At 37.4% G+C, this 20333-nt stretch overlaps 1 protein-coding gene across 1 annotated transcript in view; it reads left to right on the top strand.

The window, feature by feature from the left end:
* The window catches only part of LOC126484602 (WD repeat-containing protein 11-like), a 208359-nt gene that overhangs the window by 154746 nt on the left and 33280 nt on the right, over window positions 1-20333 (top strand). The window contains exons 17-18 of the mRNA XM_050108172.1: window positions 4311-4482; window positions 19415-19549. Of these exons, the coding sequence (XP_049964129.1) occupies window positions 4311-4482; window positions 19415-19549 (307 nt within the window). The remainder of the gene's footprint in view (window positions 1-4310; window positions 4483-19414; window positions 19550-20333) is intronic.

Genomic DNA, 20333 nt, shown 5'->3' on the forward strand with positions numbered 1-20333 from the left:
TACTTTGGAGGGATACATCCACATCTTGAATAAGGTATTGAGATATGGGGTGGGGCACCACCTGTCCATGCAGACAGGCTCTTCATACTACAAAAAAAGGTAGTAAGAATGGTAGCCAAGTTAAACAGGAGTGAGCCTTGTAGAGAAATCTTAAGAAAATATGAAATACTAACCATCTACTCTACATAAATCCTGCAGGCAATAATGTTTGTGAACCAAAATCCAGAATATAATGTAACAAACAGTAATGTACATAGGCACAATACACATGAAGGGAAAATTTTCACAGAATTGCTGGGGGGAGGAGGGGGGGGGGGGGGGGGGGAAGGCTGCAGACTGTAGTGCACATACAGTAGGAACCACCTTTTATAATTTTATAACAGACTTCCATCTAACCTCAAGACAGCTACTTTAAACAATTTAAAGAATAAACTTAAGCATTTATTAACAGAGAAAAGTTGTTATTCAGTAGAAAATTTCAAGCATATATAGCATAAGTTTGTTTTTGCAACAAAGAAATTATTGTTTCTGACCTTGACTATTTATATCAATGTGTGCACTTGTATACGTTAACTAAAACTTTGTATATGTAAACTAGAACCTATGGCAATGTCTGAAAACTGATTGTTATATAGACAACAAAGAAACTTATGAAATGTTATTAGACTTCCAGTTTTGATTATGTTGAATTGCGATATTGTGTTCTACAATGTGTGTGTGTGTGTGTGTGTGTGTGTGTGTGTGTGTGTGTGGGGGGGGGGGGGGAGAGAGAGAGAGAGAGAGAGAGAGAGAGAGAGAGAGAGAGAGAGAGAGAGAGAGAGAGAAGGGGGGGGGGGGAGTATTAACCATCTCCATTACCCTCCCCCCCACATATCTCATCTACATCTACATACATACTCCGCAATCCACCATACGGTGCGTAGCGGAAGATACCTCGTACCACAGCTAGCATCTTCTCCCCCTGTTCCACTCCCAAACAGAACGAGGGAAAAATGACTGCCTATATGCCTCTGTACAATCCCTAATCTCTCTTATCTTATCTTTGTGGTCTTTCCGTGAAATATAAGTTGGCGGCAGTAAAATTGTGCTGCATTCAGCCTCAAATGCTGGTTCTCTAAATTTCCTCAGTAGCGATTGATGAAAGGAATGCCTCCTTTCCTCCAGAGACTCCCACCCGAGTTCGTGAAGCATTTCCGTAACACTTGCGTGATGATCAAACCTACCAGTAACAAATCTAGCAGCCCGCCTCTGAATTGGTTCTATGTCCTCCCTCAATCTGTCCTGATAGGGATCCCAAACGCTCTAGCAGTACTCAAGAATAGGTTGTATTAGTGTTTTATAAGCAGTCTACTTTACAGATGAACCACATCTTCCCAAAATTCTACCAATGAACCGAAGATGACTATCCGCCTTCCTCACAACTGCCATTGCATGCTTGTCCCACTTCATATCGCTCTGCAATGTTACGCCTAAATATTTAATCGACATGACTTTGTCAAGCGCTACACTACTAATGGAGTATTCAAACATTACGCGATTCTTTTTCCTATTCATCTGCATTAATTGCATTAATTTACATTTATCTATATTTAGAGTTAGCTGCCACTCTTTACACCAATCACAAATCCTGTCCAAGACATCTTGTATCCTCCTACAGTCATTCAACAATGACACCTTCCCGTACACCATAGCATCATCAGCAAAGAGCTGCACATTGCTACCCACCCTATCCACAAGATCATTTATGTAGATAGAAAACAACAGCGGCCCTACCACACTTCCCTGTGGCACTCCAGATAGTACCCTCAGCTCCAATGAACACTCACCATCGAGGACAACGTACTGGGTTCTATTACTTAAGAAGTCTTCAAGCCACTCACATATTTGGGAACCAATCCCATATGCTCATACCTTAGTTGGGAGTCTGCAGTGGGGCACCGAGTCAAACGCTTTCCGGAAGTCAAGGAATATGGCATCCATCTGATACCCTTCATCCATGGTTTGCAAGATATCATGTGAAAAAAGGGCAAGTTGCGTTCTGCAGGAGCGATGCTTTCTAAAGCCGTGCTGATGCATGGGCAGCAACTTCTCTGTCTCAAGGAAATTCATTATATTCGAACTGAGAATATGTTTGAGAATCCTGCAACAAACCGATGTTAAGGATATTGGTCTGTAATTTTGAGGATCTGTCCTTCTACCCTTCTTATATACAGGCATCACCTGCGCTTTTTTCCAGTTGCTCGGGACTTTATGTTGGCGAAGAGATTCGCAATAAATGCAAGCTAAGTAAGGAGCCAATGCAGTAGAGCACTCTCTGTAAAACCGAATTGGAATCCCATCAGGACCTTGCGATTTATTTATTTTCAACCCATTCAGCTGCTTCACAACCTCAGGGATGTCTATCATTATGTTGTCCATACGGGAATCTGCATGAGACTCAAACGGCGGTACGTTTGTGTGATCCTCCTGTGTGAAAGATTTCTCAAATGCTAAATTTAAAATTTCAGCTTTCGTTTTGCTGTCTTCCGTTGCCAGGCCAGACTGATCAGTGAGTGACTGGATGGAAGCCTTCGACCCGCTTACCAATTTTACGTAAGACCAGAATTTCCTTGGGTTTTCAGCAAGATCTTTTGCTAAGGTATGATGGTGGTAGTGGTTGTATGCTTCGCGCATCGCTCTTTTTACTGCAGCACGAATCTCTACTAACTTTTGCCTGTCCTCATTCTCCCAATCTTTCTTGTACCGCGAGTGCAACTGTAACTGTCTTTTCTCCCTGAGCATTCTCCGAATTGCGCTGTGAAACCACGGTGGGTGTTTTCCATCTGTAACCCACTTTTTCGGCACATACTTCTCCAATGCGTGATTTACAATGTGTTTAAAATTTGCCCATAATTCTTCCATGTCCATCGTACCGGAAGTACGACTTTTTAACTTTTGTAACCATAGTCGTAACGACAACATCATGATCACTAATCCCTGTCTCAACACTGACACCGTCGATGAGGTCTGGTCTGTTCGTGGCTGCCAGATCTAAAATATTTCCATCATGCATTGGCTGTCGATTTAGCTGCTCAAGACAGTTTTCGAATAATGTTTTCAAAAGTAATTGACATGACGGCTTGTCTGTACCACCTGCAATGAATCCATAGACATCCCAGTCTATACTAGGTAGGTTGAAGTCGCCTCCGACTAATATAGCATGATCCGGGTACTTCTGTGATACAGAGTGTCGACTCCCTTTGAATGATTCTAAAACTGTCACGGTGGAACCTGGTGGCCGGTAGTAACACCCAACAATTAACTTTATTTCTCCTAGCCCTGTTAAACGTGTCCCAGACAACTTCACAATCACACTCTACTTCGACCTCAGGAGACGCAATATTTTTGTCACCTGCAATGAAGACACCACCTCCTACGGTGTCTAATCTGTCTTTCCAATACACGTTCCAACCCTCACTAAATATTACAGACCTTCCTATCTCAGGGTTCAGCCAGGTCTTAGTCCCGAGAATAATTTGCGCGCCACACGAACAATTATACCTGTTTGCTGCAACTGTTCACAAACATGGAAGATAATGTAATACACTGGTTCAAGCAATTAGATACAGATCATAAAGCTGTCTTATGTGTACAGTCAGATCGGTGTAAATATGTAGATTTCTGTGACCATCGGGCATTTCAATATTTTACATGGTTAGTAGATGACGTGGCAGTAGATGCAGAAGGATTTTAATGAGACAGGTATAGAAAAGGAAAAAACTCAAATATACAACATTAAGTTCCAAGAGGAAAGCATAAAGCAACATAAATAATAAGAAACATGAGAGATATATGACACAACAGGAAAGTGTTGGTAGGAAGGATCCAGGTGGTGCAGGTTGTGAAGCAGTCAGCATTGAGTTTTGCGTGTTTTGTAATATGTGTATCATCCCTTTCAATATAATTTTTGCATTGTTGTAGATGTCTCGCCTTTCTTTCCCCAGTACACCTACAGCAATTGGCATTCGTATTAACCAAACAGTGTGCTCCAATATTCTGTCTTTTCGAAAATTGTCCTGTTTAAAAGTGTGATGATATTAGGTCTTTTTATATAAATTAAAGTTATTGTTAGTTAGCTTTATGCTCCATGAATCATTTGCATAACAAATTGCAATGATTTGGAATGAGGAATTTTATATTTACACAACAAATTATCTTTAAATATAGCTACTTGCTGATCACCCACCACTTTTTACACATTACAGTAATAGAAATTCATAAATTAATAGTTTAGTAGATTGTGATTTATTTATTTATTTATTTATTTTTAGCACTATGAGCGTATTTCACAATTAAAATGCCCAAAAGACATGGTAAAAATTGTTGACATTGACTGGGCAGCATCTGACAAGCCTGTATTAGCTACACAAGATGGATGTTTGCGTGTAATGGACATGACATTGACATCTAGTTCATCGCCTCTTATTGATTATGAATTTGAAGGTATGTAATGTATTTATGTATGTATTCTTCTAGAGTATAAGTAAAACAGGAAACTAATGTGTCACTAACCTCCAAAACTTATAACAGAACAAAGATTAAGCAAAAACAGAAATGTGCTTAGACTCATAGACTTCATTCCATTAGAAGGGGCACGCAATGAGAGTGGAAATCTAACAGTAAAACAGAGAGAGCTGAGAAGGAGCATGAGCAGATGTTATGGGATTGTGATGCAGACCTTACCAGTAAGCTTTGAGATAGTACCTAATGGTTACTGCTAGTGTAGCTGCTCTTCTAAACAGCATTCCAAATGAGCAAACCAGTTGCGCCTTTGCCTGTGGCTACTCGTACTTAAGGTACTTGGGCAATGCACGGCTCTGTTTAATAAGAATAGCTTGATGTAGTCATAAGGTTGAGCCATGTACATCTGCTTACATGCTCCCCAGCTAATTACCTGTAAATAATAACCTGTAGCTGTGATCTTGCAGTAAAATAGTCTATGCATTGGTTAGAACTGTGAGTTAATAAAATACACTGAAATACAAAATAAAAATTAATGAATAATTTAATGGCAAGGGTTCTGTTCTAATGTCTATAATTGGTGTAGATGACATAGAATTATGTTGAATAATGTTTATTCAAGGAAGGATATCTCTTATTATATACAGTTGAAATAGAGACAGAAGATACCATTATCAAATGCAGTAAAGTTACATTGAGAGCATTGTGAGAATGGTAGCAAAATACCAAACTAAATGGTTATCAAATGTACTTGAAAACTAAGTCCATTTCATAATCACAATACACAAAATATTCACCAGCTCAAAACAGTTCGAAGTTTAACATCATAATTTACAAATTATCACAAAGAATAACAACTCATAATCTGTCTATCCTCAGTATTGTAATACGAGTGGAAAAGGTTACCGTCCTACTCTGAAGAATATCCAGACCACTTGAATTATAAAGTCCCTTCAGAAGTTAATGTATGGTAGCGGCTGTTCACCGCCGAGAATCAAACACCTCCACAATCGAACTGCTTGTTACCACAGGTAGGTCGACTTCTTTCAAGCACAAATGTAATGAAGTGTCTAGAAACACTTCCCTGAGATCTTGATTTGAAAAATTCCCAGTCTCCAGTTAACTTTCTTAGTGTTCTGCTATGATCTGCTTTTCCATTGGCTGAAGCCTGTCCCCACCAAAAATACATTGTTTTTAAGTTCTACAAACATTATTTGATCATCTTGATCGCTTCTGGACTAAACTAATATAGTACAACAGTATTTGAATAAAGAAATGTTACAAAAATGTGGTCACACTCAGACCATTCCCAATAAATATAAAGAGAGGTTTAACCATAAATAAAAAAGCCTGTATTTTTTCACAAGTGCACTCACTATAATAGATTGTTGTTAAATATTATTAAGAATTATTTAGGCATGCTTGTCAGAAGCATCTTTTGGCACACTTTTACTAGTGTGGTATCAGCTATCATGTGGGACTGGCCACTTCTTAAAGTACAGTGATTTTGTTTTATCAGTTTTAATTAATATTTAAATAGCCACTGGACAAATAGTGAACTTTTCATTAAATAAATACACAAGTATGCCAAAATATGAGGTATTCATGCAGTATTAATTTGCTGCGTATTTGGGAAGGATGAAATATCCTGACAAACATTTGGATAATGAAAAGATATATAAAATGTAATAAATCAAGAAATAAAATAGATATGAGTATGTAGTTTTCAGAGATGATAGCTATAGTGTGGTGCTATCATCTGAGATATTGTGCGTTGAAAAAACATGAATGTAAAAGTTGTTAATTTAGAGATTCATTGTGAAAATGTTTATTCACTGTGAAATATGAACTTCTGTAGTTATTGAAAATATTGTTGTGTCGTTGGATACACCTCATTTTTCTGAGATTGCAGATGGGTTAAGATTTTCATTAATACTTGACTGTGAGTCAAGTGCTCTAAGAAACCATCTTTCAGTTTGACTGACACTAGCCCATTGGTTGAAGCATAGCCAGCCCTCTTAAACAATCAATGCAGTGTCCAAATTCCCCATCCCAGGATTTTCCTTACGTGGTGGCCACATGGTGCCCTGAGCGCCAGGCCCCCACAAGCAAATTCACCTTACCTCCTACCAGCTCAAGGCAGCCAATTAGCACCTACATGTGCTTAATGTTGCAACTTATTCCCTCCTTTAGTGCCAGCGATTTTGTCACAAACGATGTTTAACTCTAATACACATTTGGTGTCAGTTAGGTGTTATTTTTAATTTTTTATTATAAAAAAAAGATTGTCCAATGTATTTTTCGTACAGCTAACATGTAAACCAGCTTAACTGAGTTTGCTGTGAACATAAGAATAATCCCATCTTTTACAGCTGAATGTTTATCTTGTTTTTAACTGAATGTGTGTCACCTCTTTGAACCAGGTATCATCAGTTGTTGGTAATAGAAACAAAATTATTTAATTATACACATTTTATTAGGAGATCTATAGTTTTTCCTCACAGCAAATTTCAGTTGTGTATCTCTTTATCACGTACTTTCATTTTTTTGTTTGTTTCATGTGGCCATCGTGTCTTCTGTAATCAACAGATGCACACAGTACAAGTTTTCAATTTTGTAGTATATCAAATTTATACTGTGCACTACTCATAACCTTTCATGTTACACACTGCATACAACCTAGCTCACTTGCTATGGGCTTGACTGAAGTGGTATGGAAGCTATACAGAGCGGTAGTGGAGTGGGGTATTGGAGTGGGGAAGGAGAAGCAAAAGTGATGGTATCAACAAACTGGTCTCTCATTGAAAAAAATCTGTTCGTCACCAGAGTGACTATGTTGAGAAATAAATTTGTAGACATGAAGAAGAAAGATGTAAAATATTAATAGCATTTGATTATTTAAAAAGGTTTAAGAGTTTTCATGTAAAAAATTCAGATACATTACTTTTCAGCACACAATCATACATTAAGATGGGGTACTATACTCAGAAAACTTCTAAGACATAATTTTTCCTGTTGCACGTTTCACATGACCTTGCCCTCTTGATGTAGGGTTGTTCATATGAGATGTAATTACAAAAAAGTTATTTAAAAATTAAGAAGTAATAAATAAGAAGAAACTCAAAACCCAGCCTCCCCTCCACACACACACACACACACACACACACACACACACACACACACACACACTCTCTATTCAGATTTAAAATGTGATTAAAACATGTTGTTCCTTACTTTTCAACATAGTTAAGTTATACACTGCCATGTTATACAGTACAATTTGGAAGCTTCTAGTGACAGAGGGCTGCAAATATGTAGACTTGAAGAATAAAGATGCAGATTGTTAATAACATTTGTTTTATTTAAAAAGCTGTAAGAATTTTCACATAAAAAATTCAGAGGCATTACTTTTCAGCACGCTCTTCTAAAAAACTGTATTTTAGAAATGAACATTTCGGCCGTGGTTACAGTGGTCTTCATGAGGATCTATTGTTTTACTGTTTAATTTGACCAGTATACTCAGAAGAAAGCCACTGTAACCATGGGTGAAATGATGGTTTCTCCAGTAGTTTCTTTTCTTTTTTTACGTTGTGACATGGTATCAGACTCAAAAACTTTCATGTCAACTGGCTCTGGCCACAGAAACCTATGTGATTATTTTAGCAACAATTGTGTATGATGAAATGTATAAATAATATATAATATCAGTTGGGAACCTGTATGAAATGCTTCCAGGGCCTATAAAGATCAAAATATGGACACATGAAAATTATAGAAAAGTGAAAGTAAGTGATAAATCATGACCATAAAATGGTAAACAGACAATTTCAGTGTACAGATCTCTTAACAACATATGTATTACTAAATAATTTCCTTTGTGTGAGAGACCACTCATGATAACTAGTATGAATAGGCAAAATCTTTTAGGTTAAAAACAAAATAAACATTGAGTTGCAAAAGATGGAATTGTTCTTATCTCTCGAATGAACTGTGCAAGTTGTCTGGGCTCTGGGTCATACTTGGATCATTCAAACAACTGGTAGAGGCAGTTTGGAAGGCCAGACATGCTCACAGATGTTCAACAAAGTTTGTAATATGTAACGTTGTCCCCAGAACTGATTGTGGTCCCGTGAGTTTTGAGGTGAGTGAAAGGCTTTAATCAGAGTGTTCAAAGGCTGTGTGACAAACTAGACTATAAATTGTGAAACTTGTGCCATGGAGTTGAGTACTATAGGGTCCCCCTAAATGGTTCAGATGTGCACTGCACATTGAAGATTGTGTATTGAAAGGATAGGCTAATGGTAAATGGAGATGGTGTATTTGTTGCAGCAGACTAGAGTTAGAAATCCACAGGGATAGAAATTGAAGCTGCATGTGAGATTGTTTGGTAAAGACTCAGTGTCAATGGTGAACATGAACTTAGTCAGACCCTTGTATCAACCACCACACTCGCCTCAAGATGTAGCAGTAAACCTTAGAGAAGACCTCACTTCACTATTACATAAGTTCTCCAATAATACTGTCATCATTGGAGACGACTTAAATCATTGAACAATCAATTGGGAAAATTACAGTTTTATAAGTGTTTGGCATGAAAAGACATCTTACTAAACATTACTAAATTCTTTCTCTGAGAACTACCTAGAACAAACATTTTGGAATCCCACTCATGAAGGAACTATAAAGAATCTAATGGTAACAAATCAAACTGATCTCTTTTAAGGATGTCGATATAGAAAGAGGTAGCAGTGATTGTGAGGCTGATGTAGTAACAATGATTACCAAATTACAAAGGGCAACTGGAAGGAGGATTTGTGTGTTCAGAAAGCGAGGTAAAGAGTCACTAGTGTCATATCTTAATAAGTAACTCGAAACATTTAGTTGTGGTGAGGAGCATGAAGAACAACTGAGCCTCAGGTTTAAAAGACTAATTGACCAACAACTTTTTAACAAACTTCTGTTCATTGGGGGCCTGCAGTGCAAAATATGTCTTTTAATGACATAATCAATATGAATATGAATAATAGCCAGCTACACTGCTATGTAAAATGTCTGTTTTATATCATTCACGATGAACCGATTTCTGGATATTGCCATCGTTAGGTGCTCTGTAAATACATAAGTAAGTGATGGTCATAATATAATGGTCTTGTAACAGTGATCTGAAACGCTATAATACATCATTGGGTGTTTTTACCTTACATGTAACAATGTTCGTCATGTCCTGTTTTTTTATAATAAAAATAATTGAATTTCACACATCACTTATTTATAATGGTATCTATGTATACATGTAATATCACTGATCTGTTGTCATCCAAGCTGTCAGAAAAGTAACATACATGGAAACCAAGTAAAATTCGATACATCTCCAGTACACACCTAGGAGAAAGTAATAATTTTAAAAAACACAAGATATGACAGCAATGATGTTGCATGTAAGATAAAAACACCCAATGATGTATTGTAGCTTTTCGTATCATAGCTACAAGACCATTATATTAAGACCATCTCTGACTTATGTGTTTACAGAGTACCTGACGATTGCAATATGCTGAAATAGGCTCATCGTAAATAATATAAAACATAAACAATTTATGTAACAGTGTAGCTGGCTATTATTCATGTTAACTTGATAAGTATGTTCCTGGTAGAACAGCTCATATTGGGAATCATCCTCCATGATATCCAGTCACTTTAAAGGGCCCTACACATGAGCAGTGGATCACACTGATGGGTCACATACAATATCACTGCAGTTGGTCACCCAGCTCGACCCCGCCACACACGAGTGATTTGTCAAGCAGTTTCAACCAGAACTATGAACCCCACTGTATTAAGAAGTTCTGCTATGGAAGGTAAACTTGTAAGTTCAGTGACTGTTGCAGTTGATCTCGCTTTTCCCACAGATACTTGCAAAATGCAAATTAAAAGAAATGGGAATTTCAATTTATTAAACTTGTTTTGAAATGCTTTTCTTGGGAAATGTTGCTTACTTTGTAGTACAGACTTTATTAAATTTTTCACTGACACCAAATGGATTGTGTACATCTTTCCAGTGTTCTAATACTGTTCTTTAGCACTTGTCAGTCTTTGGTTGCTTTTTCATTCATTGGTTTTACGTTTTAGCTGCTAGTATTTACTGTTTGTTTTGCAGTGGAGATGTTTGTATAGAAATATTGTAAATAGCAGCACTCCTGATTACCATAACCCTTGTTATAAACTGTATGAGGGAGAATCCAGACACTTGCATACAGAATAGGCTCACAGATATGTGACTGGCTCAAAGACTTCTTAAATAATAGAACCCAGTATATTGTTCTCAATGGTGGTTGTTCATTGGAGACAGGGATAACATCAGGAGTGCCCAGGGAAGAGTGATAGGACTGTTGCTATTTTCTATGTTGATAAAAGATCTGACAGACAGGGCAGGGAGCAATCTTCGGTTGTTCGCTGATGATGCTGTGGTGTACAGGAATGTGTTGCAAATAAGTGACTGTACGTTGATACAAAACAACCAAGACAAAATTTTTAGTTCATGTGGTGAATGACAGCTGGCTCTTCATGTAGAAAAATGTAATTTAATGTGGATGAGTAGGAAAAACAAACCCTTGATGTTCAGATACAGCATTAGTAGTGTCCTGCTTGACATAGTCACACCATTTAAATATCTGGGGATAATGTTGAAAAGCGATATGAAATGGAACAAGCATGTGAGGATTGTGGTAGGAAGGCAAATTGTTGGCTTCTATTTATTGGGACAATTTTGCGAAAGTGTAGTTCATCTGTAAAGGAGACTATATATAGGACACTACTGAGCCTATTCTTGAGTACTGCTTGAATGTTTGTGATCTGCACCAGGTTGGATTAGAAGAAGATATCAAAGCAATTCAGATGTGAGCTGCTAGATTTGTTACTGCGCAAGTGTTATGGATATGCCTCAGGAGCTCAAGTGGGAATCCCCGGAGGAAACAAGGCAATCATTTTGAAGAACACTACTGAAAAAGTTTGAAAAACCAGCATTTGAAGGTGACAGCAGAACTATCCCACTGCCACCACACTCATTTCGCGTAGGGACCACGAAGGTGAGATACAAGAAATTAGGGCTTATACAGAGGCATATAGACAATTGCTTTTCCCTCGCTCTATCTGTGAATGGAACACGAAAGGAAATGACTGGTTGTGGTACAAGGTACGCTCTACCACACACCGTACAGTGGCTTGTGAAATATGTAAGCAGATGTCAATACAGAAGACCCAAATATAGATGCATGAAAATAATAGAAAAATGAAAGTAAGTGATAAATCTCAACTATGCAATTGCAAACAGACAGTTCAAATTTACACACCTCCTAAAACACACACACACACACACACACACACACACACACACACACACACACACACACACACAAAAGATATATATGAGGGAGTGTTAGATTACATGAAGTTACAAGCTACTAAAGATACTTGAGTGTGTAATATAGATTTGCACTGAACTTTTGTGTTAAAATATCCACTTGTTATTATGGTATGTCATTATGTTTAGAAGTTAAAAACATCAATAATATTGTTTCATAAATAATTCAAAATCATCATGTGGTGCCCATTGTATCATGATTGTTGCTATGAACTTCCCCTAAATTCTACTTCTACAACACAAGCTTCAAAATGCTAATCACTGCAAAATCTGAGTGTTCATCTTCTGTTCTTGAAGTGCTCCATGGTCCCTGAATAACTAAAATTCTAAAGTTAAGTTCTTTCTCAACATGGGCAAAGCAAAACAATACCAAACTACACAACCATGCTTAATAACTAGACAAACAAGTTGCAACCGAGAAGCCATATTGCCATACATCACTGCTAACCAGACAGGCAACCATGTTACATGCACAAATCGTATGTGTGATCCATCAAATTGCCTGGGATTTCCATATGATCAGTGACCAATCTCTGCAATTTTCCCCACACACATGTACTCTACGAAGTGATTGATCGTCCAGGCAATGGATCACTGCGATTCACTACTTGTGTGTGGGACAAACCGTAGGGCCATAGACACAGCTATGCTGAATGAAACATGTTTGACTGTCAAGAGGGAAATGTCTAACGCTTTCAATGACTGCCGCAGTAGAATCTTATAGAAAGATGCCACAAAACCCAAAGCAATGCTGGTTGTACGTGTAAAGGATAATGCCTGTACCAAAGTTAATTGTCTAGAGACGCATGGACAAGACAGGAATAGTGAAGCAGGAGGGTAGCAAAGCAAAAGCAGAAATTCTTAACTCCATTTTCAGATGTTACTTAGCAAAGTAGTATCCAATATATTTATCACACCACACAAACGTGAATAATACAGATATTAGTGTAAGTAGGGTTGAGAAACAGCTGAAATTGAGAAGTTTGAACCAAGCTCCATAGCCCAGTGAATCCCTGTCACATTCTGTACCATATTAGCAGGTGAGTTAGCTCTTCTTTTAACCATAATCTATCTTAGATCCCTTGAACAAATAACCATGCTTAGTAATTGGAGGAAATCAAAGGTCACACAGTCTATAAGAAGGATAGCAGGAATGCACCACAAAGCTATTGGCCAATATCTTTGACATGCATTTGTTGTAGAATCTTAGAACATATTATAAGCTCAAACATAATGAGTTACCTCAAGTAGAATGCAAGCCAGCATGAATTACAAAATTTCAATCCTAACTTGCAGTTTCCTACATGACATCCTGAAAGGAACGGATCAAGGCAGTAAGGTAGATATGGCACCTCTAGATTTTCGGAAAGCATTTGACACAGCACCACCCACACCTACACTTGTTATCAAAAGTACGATTGTATGGAACATCAAGCAAAATTTGTGACTGGACTGAAGATCTGTTAGGATACAGTATCTTATCTTGGATGTCTCATGCCTTGGAGAAGTAGAGTATATAAGGGGAATATATGAATGAATGTTATTTTTGCACTTGACTTTGACTAAAATAAAATATTTCTTTCTGAGCACAAGAACATTGATTTGTTTAGCAGAGTGTTCTGTGAACATAAAGTGAGGGAGATAAGTTGGGATAAATAAATAATGGAAGAAAAGATTTTCTGTTCCTTGTGTTTTAATCTGAGCACTGCATTCATTGCTTGATCATCATGCATTTAATAACAGTCCAAATATGTTTGTTTTCTTTTTTGTCATAGTAATATGATGTTGAGCTACATTTCCTTAAAATGGCCACTAAGTACATGACACAGATATTTACTGGGGCTTAGATTAATGACTTGATGAATCATAACTGATCATTGGCAATGCCACGTATCTGTGGAGAGGAAGACAATTGAAAGTCCAGAGAGTAAAGAATGAATATCACTGTCTTGCTATAAATATGCAGAGGACAACATATTTAAATTATATAGTAAGGAAATGAATTTTCTGTACAGGAGCACAAAAAGTGAAACAGTTACTATGGGGAAAAAGAACAACAATTAAAAGTATTAAGTGTCATGTAATATTTTGTGTACTGTAATATCTTGTATAGACACCTTTTATTAATCTGACACGTTCCACATCATTACGAAGCGTCGTATTCATGATCTATGGAACAAGTACTAATCTAATCTAACAAGGGGAGGCCGCCAATTGTGAAATTCAGATTCGATTCATACTGCGCATAATTAAAGCTCATGGCCAGAGGTGTAATGTGGCAAAGCACCAAGATGCACTTCTCAGCCGTTGTCGAGAAAATCGACAGTTAAAAGAAACCGTTGCGGTGAAATACTCTCTACGATTAATAATTTTCTACAGCGTGGTGGTGCAGCGGTAAGCGCTCGGGTTCGTAATCCGAAGGTCGCCAAATTGAATCTCCCTCCATGGAACTTTTTTTTTTAGTATTTGTTTTTTGTAATTCACACACACACACACACACACATATATATATATATATATATAAAAAATTCCCGGCAATCAGTTGCAACAATTATGCATTTAATAAGTTGTTGAAAGTCATTTGTCGTGGAAAACTGGCGACTTCGAACATTATTATGTTTTCCGCAAACAAAGTTGTATTTCACAAATGTTATTAATTGTCTTCATAATGTTAACCACGTATAGTTAACGGAAGGCGTAGAAACGAATACGTATAGCGTAAGTCAAACGTTCGAATTAGAATAGAGACCCCACGAACACAAACTTGCTGTGGCAGGTATGAAATATAAACTCCGTTACTCGCTCGTTACACTTGAAGGACAGATGTTGAATGGGCCGAAACGAGCCGCCGCATAACAACGTAGTTGCCTGCTAACTTCGAAAGAAGGTAGATGCGGTCCCTAGCGCAACTTATAACATCGTCGAAAATCAGTGCGGACGGGACAGCTTTGGTACACCCTGTTAAACAAACGGAAAAATGGAGGCGGTACAATTGGAGAGCGATCCGCCTTCACCAACATGCATAAGCAATTCATTAATAGTATATATATATATATATATATATATATATATATATATATATATATATATATATATATATATATATATATATATATATATATATATATATATATATATATATATATATATTGCAAGAAACTAATAATAAAAAAATATTGCATGGCGCGAGATTCGGTCCGGCGACCTTCGGAATATGAACCCCAGCGCTTACCACTACACCACCACGCTGTAGAAAATCATTAATCGTAGAGTGTATTTCACCGCAACGGTTTCTTTTAACTGTCGATTTTCTCGACAACGGTTGAGAAGTGCATCTTGGTGCTTTGCCACATTACACCTCTGGCCATGAGCTTTTATTATGCGCAGTATGAATCGAATTTGAATTTCACAATTGGCGGCCTCCCCTTGTAAGTAATAGAAGTAGAAATAATTTCAGGTGTGCCTCAGGGAATTGTGTTGGTATCCTTGGTGTTCATGTTGTATATAATGACCTTTCTTTTTTTTTTTTTCGCAACCCTGAGGTTGGTTTGCAGCAGAGTGCCATTCTTCTCTTCTGTCTGCTTTCCTCTTCATTTCCACGTATGTGTTACATCCGACGTCATTCATGATCTGTTCCATGTATGATATCCTTGGTCGCCCCCGCCAATTCCTTTCCTCAATAGCTCCTTCTTCTATTGTTCCAATGATGTTGTTGTGTTGTAGGATGTGCCATACAAGTTTGTCTCCTCTTGTTTGGATGTGCCTCCACAGACATCTGTTTTCCTGTACTCTTCTAAGCACCTCTTCATTTGTTGCTTTGTCTCTCCAGCTGATCTTCATTATCCTTCTATAGCACCAATCTCCAGGGCCTCTAGCCATCTTCTCTCTTCTCTTCCAATTGTCCAAGTTTCACATCTGTATAGGGCCACACTCCAAACCAAACCTTTCATGATATGACTCCTTATTTTCAGATTGATGTTGTTGCTGGTGAGTAAGTTCTTCTCCGATTAAATTCAATTTTAGCCTTTTGTATTCTGCTCACAGTTTCTTTCTGGCTTCTACCATCCCTTGTGATTTTGCTTCCCAGGTAAGTAAATTCCTCTTATCACTTCCAGCTCCTCTCTTCCAATTCTCATTCTCAGAGGTTCATATTCTGCTCCTGTACTACATACCATCACTTTAGTCTTTTTCTTGTTTATTCTCATTCCATACTGATTCCATAGAATTTTTTCCATTGTTCTGAGGACTTCCTCTAGATCTTCTTTTGTCTCCGTGACTATAGCAATATCATCTGCATAACGTAGCATGTCTATCTTCTGCCCATTAATTTTGATCCCCACCTCAGTAGTTTCTCGAACTTGGTCTATAACTTCCTGGATGTGAGCACTGAATATAAGAGGAAAGAGAACACATCCTTGTCGTACCCCTTTTCTAATATTTGCTTCTTGTTCTTGGTGACAGTTCCTAATCACTGCCAACTGAGTATCACACGGATGTCTTTGTACTTTATTCCACTTTTCCTCAGCAGTCTGAACATCTCTTGCCAGATAATATTATCAAATGCCCTTTCCATGTCTACTAAGACAATATAAGTTGGTTTATTTTTCTGTAATTGCTTTTCGATAACTAGTCTCAGTGCCAGAGTCGCTTCTCTTTTTTCCAATCCCCTTCTGAAACCAAACTGATCTTCACTCAGAATATCCTCCACCTTCTCTTCAATTCTCTTCAGAACTATTTTTCTGAGAATTTTTTATGCATGTGATATTAGGCTTAGAGTTCGGTACTGTTCAAATTTTGTAGCTGCTGCCTTCTTTGGTATAGGAACAATGATGCATTTCTGGAAGTCTGTTAGTATTTCTCCTGTGTTATAGATGGACCTAATAAGTTTAAGCAGCATCATTTTCATGCTGTCGCCAGCATTCTTTATTAGTTCTGCATGGATGTCATCAATACCTGTTGCTTTGTTGTCCTGTAGTTCTTTTAGAGCTCTGTCAAATTCTTCTTGCAGAATGTCATCTCCCTTGTCATGTTCATCTACTTGTTCTTCTCTTCCTATTACTTCCTCCAAAAGAGATGTTCTGGCATACAACTCCTCTATATATTATTTCCATCTCTTCACCAAACAGCATTTTCCCCTTTTTATTTTCTATTGTGCCCAAGAGTGTTGTTTTACGTTTGTTAAAAAGCTGATTTGCTGTTCTGTAGGCTAAATCAGTTCTTCCGTTTTGCATATTTTCTTCCACTTCCCTGCACATTTCTTCAAGAAAATTTTCTTTTGCTTTCCTAGCTTCTCTATTAACTAAATTCCTTAGTCTTCTGTATTCAGCTTTTCCTTGTTTATCAGTTGCATTTTTGTATAATCTCCTGTTTTCTATAAGATCAATAATATCTGCTGTAATCCAATTCCTCTTGTTTTTGAGTTCAGTCTTCATTTACTCCACCATGTTGAAAATTTGTAGCTAGGTTGTCTGTTTCATGAGCATAGCGCTTTGCCAGTCCCTCAGTTTTCCTTTTTTCTAGTTCCCATTTAAATTTTACTGGCTTCTTCTTCAAATGTTTGAATCTCGGTGAACTTTTCATCAGAACCAGGTTATGATCACTGCCTGTGTCTGCAGATGGATAGCTCCTGCAATCTTTTATATGGTTCCTAAAACTTGCTTTCACTAGAATGTGATCAATCTGTTGTCTCCTCAGGTCTCCAGGGGCCTTCCATGAGTATCTTGTTCATTTGTGATGTTGAAAAAGTGTGTTTGCAACAACTAATTGGTGCCTCGAGCAGAACTCATTTAGTCGATCTCCTCTTTCATTTCTTCTTCCAAGTCCATATTTGCCCACAGTTCCTTCCTCCGGTTCTTCACCCACAATCATGTTCCAGTCCCCCATGGCAATCAGGTTTTCGTCTCCCTTAACATTTCTCATCGCATTACTTATTTCTTCATATATTTCGGCATAGGATTTGGAAGGCAATGGGAAACCACCACATTAAAGAGCTACAGTTATCTCAAGCATTAGCAGTAAACCATGTCAGTATCTTCTGTAAAATTTTCTGGAGATAAAATAGTCCCCCAATCGGATCTCGGGGTGGGTACTGCAAAAGATACAGACAACGTGAAGGAAAAGAATCCCTGTTTTGAACATAGCCACTTGGAATGCAAGAACACTGCTTCAGCGTTGCAAGCCAGAAAATGTAAAACTTGAAATGGAATGGCTGGAAATCGATATCCTAGGCATATCAGAGATGAGATGGCCCCAACCATGTGATTTCTGGTCTGGAGAATACAGAGTCATTCACACCGGAACTGACGAAGATCGATGAGGAATGGGAGGAGTTCAAATAATTTTGAGGGAAAACTATGGCTCACGTATCAAGGGATATGTGCAATATAGCTCTCGAACAATACTAGTCAGACTTGAAACTAAACCAAAGGACACTGTGATAGTACAAATATACATGCCAACATCCAAAGAAGAAGATGCAGTCGTGGACGAAATATACGAAGAGATAATGACCTTACAACAATATTAATAGTAACGCCAGACTTTTTTCAGGTGGTGCAGTTGTCTATAATAAAGTACTGCCTGAAAAAGCTGCACAAATGTTAAGTGGGATTTTGATAATATTTCACCATAGTGCTAAGATTGACAACCTGCTTTACATATTCAGAAATGTAACATTGTGCTCTTAACAAAATGGAAAAAAAATGTAATATCCTATGTCTGCAACATCAGTGAGTCACAGTTGGAATCAGTAAACTCATACGAGTACCTGGGTGTAACAGTTTGTAGGTTTATGGAACAGACCAATCACTTAGGCACAGTCATAAGTAAAGCAAGTGACATACTTTGGTTCACTGACAGAATACTAATGAAATTGAGTCAGTCTACAAAGGAGATTCCTTACAAAACACTTGTGTGACCTATCCCAGAATACTGCTCAAGTGTGTGGGATTCATACCAGATAGGACAAGCAGATGATATTGAATGTATACTGAGAAGGGTAGCACAGAAATCTCAAGTTTGTTTGACCCATGGGAAAGTGGCACAGAGATGCTGAAAGGACTGAACTGGCAGACATTTGAAGGTAGACTAAAACTATTCTGAGAGTGCCTGCTTACAAAGTTTCAAGAACCTACATTAAGTAATGAATCTAGGAATATGTTACAACTCCTCGATGCTCACCTCTTCTAGGAATCACAAGGACAAGATTAGAATGATTACAGCAGACACAGAAGTGTTTAAACAGTCATGCTTCCCATGCTCCTTACCTCAATGTGTTGGTCAGAAGCACTGGTAACAGGTACTATTGGCTACGAATTTCACAGTGGTTGCAGATTATGGATGTAGATGTAGTTAAACATAATTGAAGTAAACTGAGACATAATGGCTTCAAATATTAACAATGTTGCAATAATTCACTAATCTTTACTAAGTCCATCATACATCCTTAGCTTGATAGTCTGTTGTGTTACATCACACTATGATCTGATTTTGCAGAGTGCGTGTATTGCCTCTCTCTGCTTCCAATACGGGTGGCATACAATCTGAAGCTGCTGCTTGCTTCACAGTTCTGGAAAGAATACAATTTCGATTTCACCTCAGAGGATGGCTTTAAAGAACAGGAATTAGCAAGTATGCTATGATGATAATTTTTTACTTTAATATCGTTACGGGTAGAATAATTTGGAAATTAAGTAATCAGTACAAGAAGCATCTGTAGAAAAAGTAAGACATGTATCTTCACTGAATTCACTAGTTTGTAATGCATTGTTTAATTTAAGAGGTAATTCAAAAAAGGTATGATGAGACATAATTTACTGTTTTAGATTTTTATTTTCTTTAGTCAGTTTTCAAAGTATGTATAGAAGAGTGAAACTAAACTAACTAGCATGATTAAGTATTTGTCTGAAGTGGTACATGAGATGGAGTGGTAATTTATAATGGTCACCTGTTCTAAATTTAAGATATTAATGTCCTATGAAAGTCAAATTTCTCTAATAATTTCATAGCTAAATAATGTTATGTTGTTTGGATTTTGGTTTTCCTGATAGATTTTCCTTATGTTGGTACCCCAAAAAAGAATTATGAAACATTCTTCATGTTTGGAAGGTTTGTGGTTTTTTAATATTATTTACTATATTTTTATTTCTTAATCTTGATATGATATTTTTGTGGTTTTTGAATTGTATAGTCAGTGGTAGTTGCATGCATCAACTTATTTTTTTTTAATATATGTCGCAATAAAGCGGACTTGACTTGTATTCAATATGGTAACACCAATATGGACAGAAAATTTAAAGCTGATAATTCAGGAGATTAAGGGCCCAGAAATGTCATCAAAACTTGAGGATTTAAGGAAAAAAATATCAGAGGAAAGCAAACCTATGGAAAAATTATTTGGAAGTCTGGTTTAAAG

Source organism: Schistocerca serialis, chromosome 1 (assembly GCF_023864345.2).
Source record: "Schistocerca serialis cubense isolate TAMUIC-IGC-003099 chromosome 1, iqSchSeri2.2, whole genome shotgun sequence".
NCBI classification, from domain to species: domain Eukaryota; kingdom Metazoa; phylum Arthropoda; class Insecta; order Orthoptera; family Acrididae; genus Schistocerca; species Schistocerca serialis.